Source organism: Leuciscus leuciscus (assembly GCF_965113295.1).
Source record: "Leuciscus leuciscus genome assembly, chromosome: 18".
NCBI lineage: Eukaryota > Metazoa > Chordata > Actinopteri > Cypriniformes > Leuciscidae > Leuciscus > Leuciscus leuciscus.
The window spans coordinates 18,295,580-18,306,886 of NC_138742.1; the positions used below are offsets into that span (position 1 = coordinate 18,295,580).

Below are 11,307 nucleotides of genomic sequence, written 5' to 3' on the forward strand. Positions count from 1 at the left end.
AACGGATTATTTGAGTCGGGTCAAAGTTTTTAACCTCTATTTGCATTGATTTATGTTGTTCTGTCCAATTTATTCTTTCTTATTTCATTTCGCATTTCTCCTTTTCTCCCTCGAACCAAATCTGTGTTTATATGTTCTTAAAATATTCTTTAAAATATTATTGTAAGTACTGTTTTTCAGGAAATGCATATCTGATACTAGAGGTTTTTTTCCACTTCTTTTTCAGTCCATGTCATTACTTCACTTTGTTCATTTGTGAACTGGATGAATGTATCGGTTTTATGTAAGACAGTGGTTCTCAATCCTGGTCCTGGGGACCCACAGCTCTGCACAGTTTGTATGTCTCCCTCATTTAACACACCTGATTCAGATCATCATCTCGTTAGGAAAGAGCTCTATGAACTGAACTGGGTGTGTCAGATAAAGGAGACATATAAATGTGCAGAGCTGTGTGGTTCCCCAGGACCAGGATTGAGAACCACTGATGTAAGAGATGTGGGGTCTTGCATCAAGTTCACCTGAGGCAGTACTCCCTCTTGTGGACGTAGTGATACACACAGCTCTCCGAATCTGTGATGTATAGTGACTTTTAATTTAGTTTTTAATAAAATCCATTCACACTCAAAAGGTGCAATAATTTAACAAAAACTGCACATTTATTTTGTACTCTCTGTCTATGCCATATACTGGATTTATTTTAGCTCTTAACTGTTCACAACTCACCCACAAGTGTGTCACTAGACACCTAGCAGCCACTTTATAAAATTTGCTGACGAGACAGTGGTGGTGGGAGTCATCATTCGAGAGAGGTACAGAGAGGTGAGAGACAGATGGGTGGAATCTCTTCCAAGAAAGACAAGAAAGCGATAATGACTCAACTTGAGTAGACTGTCTTTGCAGCAAATTAGCATATTAGAATGATTTCTGAAGACACTGAAGACAAAAAAAATCTGGATTCTTTGATGAATAGAAAGTTCAAAAGAAAAGCATTTATTTGAATGTTATTTGTGTTGGAACATTGTAAATGTATTTACTGTCACTCCCTGCTAAATAAATTAATTCATTTCATAAAAATCATACTGCCCCAAAAAACAGTAGTATACATGTCTGACAAGACTACACCAAATGTTACATTTTGACAAAACCCTATAAAAATGCTTGCCATAATGTTTGCCTGATTAAACAAATCAATATAAAGACATGAGCCATTCTGTCACCATCAGTTCACAATTAAACATCTCGAGCATGTTTCATCTCTAGTGGACAGTACACGGACCAGAGACTTCTCGTTTTATTCTAGCCCTCAGTCTGCGCAGTTCTACGTGGCCACTGTCCACTTTAAGCCCGGTCTCTGTCAGAAGCCAAGCTTTGTCAAGTTTCTGCTCTCCGTAGTTCTGAAGGGCAAAGCGCAGGAACTTTTCAGCAAGGCGTTGTGTTCCCAGACCAGCCTCCACACACAGCAGTGCCTGTCCCTCATGCAGATCCAGGGCTTGAGAAATGTCCTGTAAGCCAGACTCTTCACGGGAACACAATAGCAGACTACGGCCTCGGCGGCAAAGGTCCTCTGCCCAAACCTTTGGCTCCTCACTGCCATCTGCATTGTGGCCCAGAATGACCTTATTCAAGTCAGACACAGCCCTGTCGTGGAGGCCCAGGTGGGCCAGGCAGGCTGCACGCTGCCTGAGGTACTGAAGCTTCATCTCACTGACCGCTCGCACTGCTAGCGTGAGGAGGGCTAAAGCGAGCTCCCACTGGCCACTTTCAGACACAATGGCAGCCTGCTGGGATGCTGTCTGGAAGCACAGAATCATTTTATGAGACACTGTAAGGTCATCAATACAGAAGAGAAAATTGAAAAAGAACAGAAACAGTACTTGTACTAGGGCTGTGAACAAGGCCAGGGCCCTATACCATGATGGTAGTGGAACAAACTCAGGGTTACAGGATTAGTTTCGAGTTGACAAAACAAGTCCAACCAGGCTTTGTTAGTACCATGATGCTGATCATCAACTTTCTCTGTCAACTCAGGATCTGATCCTGAGTTTAGGAGTTTAGGTGTGACATCAGTAGCGAACAGCCAATCACATGCTGAGAAAGAGTGAAACTGCGATTCACTTCTCTCTTCTGCAGAATATTACGAGATTGAAAAACATTAGGAATTTAAACAAATTTACACAGCAAGAAGAAAATAGCTGTCTTTGAAACACAACAACTAAAAGAAAAAGTCTTGCTATATCAGTGCAAGTAAAAGTTGTGAAGTTAGAGAGAATTGAACATTTAAGTTCACATGTAGTCATTTTGTAGCTTTATCTATTGATTCTAAAGCGTATTTATATTACCTTTTATATATTTATTCCTTTAAACGTAATAATTGCTAAACTAAAATTGTACATGTGTGATCTATTAATAATTACATAAATAACATCCAAATCATACAAAATTATTATTCTAAATAAGCGTTACTAAAAGCCAGACGATTTTGTCTTTAAAAATCATTTGCTATGTAGTGACCTTTAATTTGGAGTAGAAACAGGTGGAGTGACTTTATCGCATCAGACATGTGTCAGTTTGCTCACAGCTGATTGGTCCAAGTTCGGTTTGCAACCTCTTACCTGGAACATAACCTGCCCCGGACCAGTTTAGCCGTGGAGTGTTAGTCACTATGGCGATGAACACTGCTAAAAGCCAAACCACTTTCATGGTGCCTAAAACCCAGGGTTGGTGCAAACTAAACATATGTGGTTAGTCACCTAAACCGGCTTCATGGTATAGGCCCCAGTGCTGCACAATAACAATATCATTTCCGTTTTCAAGAATAAAATGAGTCATTTATGTGCAATTTAACTGTAATGGTTATCTGTATCTTTGGGTGGTTTTTGCATGTGTTTTAGTTCTGTTTCCTGTGTTTGAATAAGTTCCCATGGTTTTACATTGACACACACACACACACACACACACACACACACACACATGCGCGCGCACACACACACTGGTTTCCATGTTTTATACTGTACAAACTACACTACACTATGCTAAACCTACCCATCACAGAAAACTTTCTGCATTTTTAGATTTTCAAAACACTTAATTTAGTATGATTTATAAGCTGTTTTCCTCATAGGGACCAAAACAAATGTCCCCATAAGGTCAAACTTACTGGTATTACTATCCTTGTGGGGACATTTATTCCCCATAACGAAGGGAATACCAGGTTCACACACAAACACATGACTAGTGATTACCTGTGCCAAGCGTTTTCTTTGAGCTGACTGCATGAGACTGATTAGAAAGTCTAGAGTTGCTGGATCTTTCTCAGCCACCACACTCAAATAGTTGGTTGCCACTTTGTATTTCTGCTGCCAGGCCTTCACGACACCCCACCTGGCCTTAGCAGCGACATCTCGAGGCTCTTGACCAAACACCTGCTTCAGGTGCGCTCCTGCAGCATTCACCTCCCCTTTAAAAACATAGTTTCAAACGCCAACTTTATAAAACACATTTTACATAGACATAATGTATATATTTTTAATTTGTCTAACACATTTGATGTGGAATAAACAACCTACTGGCCGACATACTTGACTCTTTTATGTTGTATACTGCTCCCTTACCTTTTGCAAATAGTGTATCTATGTACAGGAGGTGCCACCTGGGTTCCCTGCAGTCAGTGTTCATTAGTGCTCCACCAATCAAAAAGGCCTCTCGGAGGAGCTCCTCCCGGCAGGGTACAGGGTTAGCCAACAGAGTCTCTGACAGGCTGCTGCGACAGTGCTGACCTAACCATTCACTGACCAGTCTCTTTGCTTTTTCTTTAAGTGACAGCATGCTCTGAGTGACCTCCTCAGCACCACACCGAAGGGCAACTAGTATGTCTAGTGTGCATTCCTGGTGAATTATTGATATTAATAGTGTCAGTTTACAAGCATGTAGGAAATATTACTTTAAGTGTCTGTTATTTCAGCCACTGATCTTGAAATATTGGTAACACTTTACAATTAAGTTCAACTTGACATATACATTAAATAATGCATTACAGTTTACAGCATTTAAGTTATTTTTTATATAAATAATGTCATATGTATAAATATAAATTAAAATGTCTGAAAATGTATTAGTATATGTAGAAGTTAACATTAACCAAGATTATTCAAAGTTATTACTATTGCATTTACTATGCGTTAACCTTATTGTAATGTGTTATTGAATCATGAACCCGGAGGAGGTCTTTGTTTTTGCTACCACACCTTCTGCTGGTTCAGCATAAGATACGTGAATCCTCTTCCACACAAAGCCTGCACATGGTCTGGGTGCTCTTTAAGGATCGCAGTGAAGTCAAAGATAGCCGTCTTCCATTGGCCCAACAGAGCATAACATTTTGCTCTCTCCAGCAGGGAATCTATTGCACCACCACCTAAAGAATAATCGGAAGAAGAACTCAAGAAAAACTCAATTAAGAAAATAGCAGTGTTCTGTTCTGAGTTACCTTTATCTCTTTCTTTACAATATAAGTGCTGTAAGTTATTATGAGAGTTACAAGAAACATAAAAGCCAAGATCATTATAATGGAAATCAATTACAGAAGAAAGTAAAGGAAAATTGCAGAGCTGAAAAGGAAACTTTTTTTTTTGTTTTGTAGAAACTGCGTCAATCAGATACAATCAAAGGTGTGAATTCCTCTTTGCATTTGCACTTTTTCCTCTCCATTTGACCCTAATAACCATATATATTTTGTAATGTAAATTAATATATTACTGCATGTGTCTGAATTTAACATACCTGAAGCCATAATGGCAATGGACAAATAGGCCACAGCTTCCCTTATTGCACTGTCTGCTTGTTGGCCACACAGTATACGTTTGGAAGCGGTGTGACAATGTTTTTCTAGAAGTGCTCGGTCTTGTAAAGATGTTACAGAGAGAAGGGGACGTAGACAGCTGGTGTCTCCTGAATTAATCAGCTTTTTCAGTAGCTGTAAGACACCAGAGATATTACATGATATGAAGCAGAAAATAAATAAACTATTATCATAAAAATACTTAATAATTTAAATATGATAAAACTAAGAAATATAATCTGGCACCTGATAGGCATCATAGAGGAAGCCTCGATGCAGCTGCAGTATTGCAAGACGTGCGAGAATCGGTGGGCGTGGGGCTGTGTGCTCAATGTTGAGAAGAAGACGGTAAGCCTCCTCAACACGACCCAACTGGTACAGAGCATCTGCTGTGAGAATCTGGGGTCCATCGGCACCGGGCTGTAACTCCATTAGTAGAAGAGCAAGAGCGTGCACTCCAACGGAAGACCTGAAGGAAGCACAGGAAAATGAATAAGACAGTGGTGTCCAAAATCCTGTTTCGGGAAGGCCAATGATCTTGAGGTGCGTTCAGGCCATGTCGTAATTACCGTAGCGATTCTGAACTGTAAAAAGCCTTCACATGCTTGTATAGCTTGAAAATTAAAATGTGTAAACTCATGATTTTCTGAGAGCTATGACTTTAGCAGATTTGACCAATGCAGATTTAAAGTGTGTCCGATCGGTGTACGACATCAAAGTACCGCGAGAGCGAATTTGAAAGCATACACAGCTTTATTTACAGTAATTATGAACACAGCTACAACACAAATGAAACACACCTGAACCAGCTAATCATGGTCTTCAGGATCTTTTGCTGTGTCTCATTTCGTAGACTGCACCCTTGGGAGGTTGCATATGTCGGAAACATACGTCACCAAGGCTGTCTCATTTCAGAAAAGTAACCATTCTAAAATTGATTGTTATTGCTTGTGAGACGTAAATTACTGTAATTTACTTCTTTCCTCGGAATCTAATGGTTACTTTTCTGGAATGGGTCAGCCTCCATAATGTATGCAACCTGCAAATGTGACCTCTGGAGGGTGCAGCCTTCGAAATGAGACACAGCAACTATAAACTTCTAGTCAGTTAGGTTGGAGCTAAACTCTGCAGACAGGTGGCCCTCCAGGAGTGCTTATCGACACCGATAAGCCGATAATTATTTTCATGTAATGGCTGATTCTATTCTATTTTGTCTAAATACATTAAAAATTCAACACCAAAAACTAAAACAATTTTAAATGCTACAAAGTGTATTTAGACATGACAATATTACAATTCACAGTATGAATAGTACATATAAGACAAAGGGAGAGATTTTGCAAGACAATTCAGTTTCATTCATCTGAAAAATGCAAATGTACCTATGTTTGTTGTTGGTGTGACCTTCCTCATGCTCTTGTTTTGCTGTAGGATTTGAGTCAGCTTTTTGTTCTTCAGTCCCCTCAAGCATAACCCTTCCCTGTTCCAGCAACACAGTGCACAGCAACCCACGGTAGTTCCATGGCACCAGGCACCGAACAGTTACAGCGGTGTCCTGCAGCTGTAATCGGCTCGCTGTAACGTAATCTAGAGCAGTAAGGTAGTGTGAGCCACCCATCATACGCAGGACACCCCTGCCACAGAGTGCACGGACACAGCTGGGTGGGTGAGGAGTATTATGCTCAATAACCGCTTGGAAATCTTCCAGAGCACCTTTATGGTCCTCAGTGAAGAGTCGGGAAAACCCTCTAAGCACTTGCACAGTGTTCTGGTAGCTCTGCTGGGCTGGAGCTGCAGCGGCTAGCTGGCTACTTATGGAAAGGGCTTCTTTATGTTCCCCACGCAAGAGGAGGCAGTCTGCCAGACGCACCCGCAGTTCCCTACCTCCTCCATCTGACTCCAAGTGGCAGAGAGCTCGCAGCTGAGCAATAACGGGATCCAACAACTCCACTCCTTTTGAAGACCGAAGGTCAGGCCTTATGAGAACTGCATCCCTGAACTCCAAGACACCCTTCTCTGCCTGTTGACGCAGCTGGATACGGGCAGCCAACCCTATGCCATTGTCTGAGAAAAGGCTCTGGAATTGCTGTCTTGCTGTCGCTGGATGAAGTGCAAAACCGTCACCCAGGTCTTTGCAGACTTCTCTTGCTCGTCCTCCAGCTGAAAAATTAGCAGCTGCTCTGCCCACCAGTAAACAAGCTCTTTTCTCAGGAGCCATTACATGTTCAGTCTGTGATTCATCTAGTTTAAGGGCCAGCGACAAAGCTTCTGCACTTTCTGTGAACTTTCCTGATGAAAACAAGACTGCAGCTTGAAGCTCTCTCACCTGGATGTCATTAGGTGAAATGGCAAGTAAAAACTCAACCGTTTTGGTGGAATCCATGTCGTCACTTGCTTGTGTAGGACTCAATGCTTTCTCTGTCTGCCCCTTAGCATGAAGTATGGAATATCTCAGAGACATTTGCTGGTAAAATGCTTTAATTAATAGTTCCAAATGTTTAGTTTGCCTTTCTTTAACAAGTCTAATAGTTTCTGATTTATTTCCATTAAAGGCCTGCAGATAAAGCTGAGGACCTTTGGGATTTTGAGGATCTGAGAGCAAGCAGGCTAGAGCTCTAGTTAACTCCAGAACTAACCGTGTGTGACCCGCAGGTTGGGGCATTTGTTTTCCCCCTAGAAGAGCGGAACAACGTGCGAAAATCTCGTCCGAGGCATGACCTGTCCCTTGCAGGACAGACTCCATTTTATAAAGAGAAGCAGAAATATTATTGGGGCATAATGTAGACAGAAACACAGCAACAAGACCTTTGCTCAGGCCCTCTATTGAGTTATGTGAGACGCCATCAAGCCAGGCCTCCAGAGTAGAGATCACCTCCTCTAAGCAACCTGTGTTAAGGCCACGCATGTGTCCAACAGTGGATCCTGCATGATTTCCAAAAGCATGGGTGTACAGAGCAGCAGCTCTGCCAGGGTCTCCAGAGAGCAATATTTTGTCCCCCTCTCTGCACAGTTCAGCTGCACCTTTATGCATGCCATTCATCTCTTAGCTGTAATGCTATTTACATTTGGACATTTCCTCCACAAGGGTCCTCAAAGACCTTTGAAAAGAATTTGAAACCACATTATTAAAAGGCATCTTTCTCTTGCTCTAATTAATATCATGCATTGAATGAGTTACTATAAATATGCATAAATAAATAAATGACACTAAATTGCTGATTTAAAATTTCTTCCTTTTAAAATATAACTAGTATATTTTTTATGTTACTAGTTTATTTTTTAAAGTAGAGTGATAAGTATATTTTTCTATTTTACTAACTGTTCATAGACAATAGTATTTATTTATTCCAATATTCACTAGGCTACCTATTAATAGTCCATTTGTACCAGGTACTTATTCCCTAATTACTAGTATTCCAGTGACAAGTACCTTTTCCAGCGTTACTAGTTTATTTATTAGATAGTAGTAGCTTGTAACTATATCTATCCCATTTAACATTTATCCCATTTAACTTGTTTCCTTGTGGTATAATGGCTAGTCAGGCTACTTTATAGTTCAAGTAGGAATCTTATTAAAAATATTACTAGTTCTATTTCGGATAGAGACTAGCAGCAAATGAAGAACTAATATCCACTAAACAAATTTAGGAATAAGCACTGGCTATCTAATGAATTGTTGAAACTTCAATGATGAAAGTCAGTAGTCAATGATGGATTATCAGTTCTAAGCAATACATTTTAACAAGACACCAAAGCAAAACAGATTACAATTGTTCTGAAAAGAGCAGGGCACTATATCGAGATCAGCGGATGATTTACTGACCTTTCTGTGTCTGTGAGAGTCTGAGAGAGAGGGTACAGTCCACGCACTTTTGGTCGGCTTCTCCTGTCTTATCTTAAACGAGTTAAACATTATTTTCTGAGATGTACCGCATATTAAACACTATTTAGATGGACCACATATTCATCTTTGTAGACTTTTCCCCCCCTTCAAAATAACTGTCAAAAGATGCGACTTTCTGGTTAAAGAAAAGCTTGGTCCCGAAAAAACATCTTGCTGAAACTCAATATGCCGACCCCATAAGCGAAAGACGATAGGAAGACGAAACAAAGAAAAACAAAACACTTTAACACAGAGAAAACACAAAATGTAAAACGTTAAGGAATGTATAGGCTTGGGCAGGTGCTCGTGTGTTCTCTAGTAAGAAAAGCATACTAATAATTACTTACGACTGTGACACAACGCGTCAGTCTTCTTCATTAACTACTTATCTTCTAATATCTTAGCAACGTATAGGGCAAAAATGTAATGAAGTCTTCAGGGTCTTTATTCGGTCACCTGTTGCGCGACTTTGTAACATCTAAATTCCAAAAACTTTGGCTCTAGGCAAACACGCTTCGCTCTGCATGTGTTCACTGGTTGCTATGGAAACGATCAACTAACAATGTGTGTTCTAAGAAATGTAAAATTTCCTAACCATAACGTTATAGAACCTTTATTTCCAAAAACTTAGGGAATGTTTAAAACTTTTTTTTTTTTTTTTTATGTTTTGAAAACGTTCTGGTTATACAAACGTTCTAGAATTTCGTTCTAGAAAACGTTCTTATTATGTAGCCTACGTTGGTATTATCCATAGACTGTAAAAAATAGGGTATTATCCCACGAACTTTGCTTATTCATGTTGTTTATGCACCGAAATTGTCCACAAAAATGTTTTTTAAATTGACTTTTAAAATACACAAACTTGATTAAGACTGAAATTGCGATAGTTAAAGAGGATTAGACAAAAGCAATTATAAAACAGATCATAAAATAATGAAAATAGTAGAGATAATGGAACACTCTAGATTAAATAAAAAATGTATAGGCTATATCAAATAAAAATATATAAAAATAAAAAACTAATTCAAAATATTAATAAAAACTATAATAGTATCTCGATAATGCTCTTTGGTGGGTCAGATTCAGGGAATGGGTCCTCAGGCTGCAGTAGAGTGGTCCTGATGAAAAGTAGAGAGGTCCTGATGAAATAGAGACAAACAGGAAAAATCATGTAACACTGGACTTAAGCATCAGCAAGACCTGATTATCTATAAAGCTGTCTTTATAATACTTACAGACAAAATAAAACTCAGAAACATGAACAAAATGTTACTGTCTTTTTTTCCCCCTTATTTTTCTTCATCATTCAAATGTCAGATTTCTTCATCACTGACAAATGATTGATTGTAGAGCGTGTCTCTTGAGGAATACTTGAGGAAATAGTAGGCGGCACAAGGCATGTTAGTTAAAGGTGCAGTAAGCGATTTCTGAGAAATGCTGTTGAAAGTAGATCTGACCAAGCACCAAAACACACTTGTAGCCAATCAGCAATAAGGGGTGTGTCCACTCATGAGAGGGGAGCGTGTGGATAGTGTGTTTGTGAATTTGGGGGCGGAGGAGCTGTCAAGATAGGAGCATGATGTTTTTGGGTAGGGGTGGGTTTGTTTTGGTAATTTCAAATATCAACAGCGTTTCTCAGAAATCGCTCACTGCACCGTTACCATAATATTACATTATGACACAACTCTTATCTAAGCAAACTTTATGTCTCAAAGATAATCCAGTCATCAAAACTCTGACAACGCCTGACAGGCGCTGTCTGGTTATGTCAGTATGCAGATCATAACACACATCCAAAGTACTTCAAAGTAGAAATATTACTTTATAAAAGGCTAACAGGGCTGTGTAGCACAAAATAATGGAAAATAACAAGTATTACAATTAAGCTTTCATGTCGGCCTGCACAGAAAAACAAACATGCAGCGCGAGTGTAGTCTAAGTCAAGAACAAAACAAAAAATGATTTTACTGATTTGCTCAAAGAGGCAAGTAACTTACCGGTTCGAATCAGTTTGACTGCATTCACTATGTGATGTTACTGCAGGAATGTTTGTTCATAACTTTGACAGAACCTTTTGAACAATACATTTTTTTTTAAATTTTAACATGGGAAGAATACATTTTACATTAAAATACTGTATATAAATTGTTTTGGTTTTTTTATTAGTAAAAAATATTACTGTTTACTATTTGGGGGGGAAAAATACATTTAACAAGGCAATTCATACAGTAGGCCTACACTAAATATAATTAAATATTCTCACATTTATTTAATAATCACAATAATGAATAAATATAATGTCATTTGGAATCACCAAAGTGGGTTTGAGGGGTGACATTTCACATTTCTCAGAGAACATACATTTCTTTGAACTGACAACTAAAAAATAGGTTGTGGTAGTAAACATGCCTGGAAAAATGAAATAAAAAAAATGCTTTTGATGTGGTTCAAACAGTTGTCAGATGAACCTCCACAGTAGGGGAAATTCCTCGTTCAGAGGCCACAGCAACTATTTGCTGACATTCACTAAACTTAATGTCGGAACTTTTCTCTTTCTGTACAGCAAGGACACTTTCACTGTCATACTTTT

The 11,307-nt window shown here is 39.1% G+C and overlaps 1 protein-coding gene across 3 annotated transcripts; it reads right to left on the reverse strand.

Annotated features, from left to right (window-relative positions):
* Window positions 1-447: 447 nt before the first annotated feature.
* Window positions 448-11,211, reverse strand: ttc34 (tetratricopeptide repeat domain 34). Of its 3 annotated transcripts, none has more exons than XM_082145343.1 (9): window positions 9,953-11,211; window positions 8,658-9,856; window positions 6,217-7,932; window positions 5,081-5,303; window positions 4,777-4,969; window positions 4,245-4,411; window positions 3,612-3,885; window positions 3,243-3,457; window positions 448-1,793 (listed from the first exon to the last, which is right to left on the reverse strand). In XM_082145343.1, exons 3-9 carry the CDS (start codon window positions 7,872-7,874, stop codon window positions 1,257-1,259), a joined length of 3,267 nt encoding a protein of 1,088 aa, XP_082001469.1. In that variant the 5' UTR covers window positions 7,875-7,932; window positions 8,658-9,856; window positions 9,953-11,211; the 3' UTR covers window positions 448-1,256. The 3 variants fall into 3 exon arrangements, 2 of the variants coding, with proteins under 2 accessions (XP_082001469.1, XP_082001470.1); XM_082145344.1 differs by having other exon boundaries at window positions 8,658-8,729; window positions 9,065-11,211; XR_014199776.1 differs by having other exon boundaries at window positions 1,681-1,793; window positions 1,875-3,457; window positions 8,658-11,211.
* Between the last annotated feature and the right edge of the window lie 96 nt (window positions 11,212-11,307).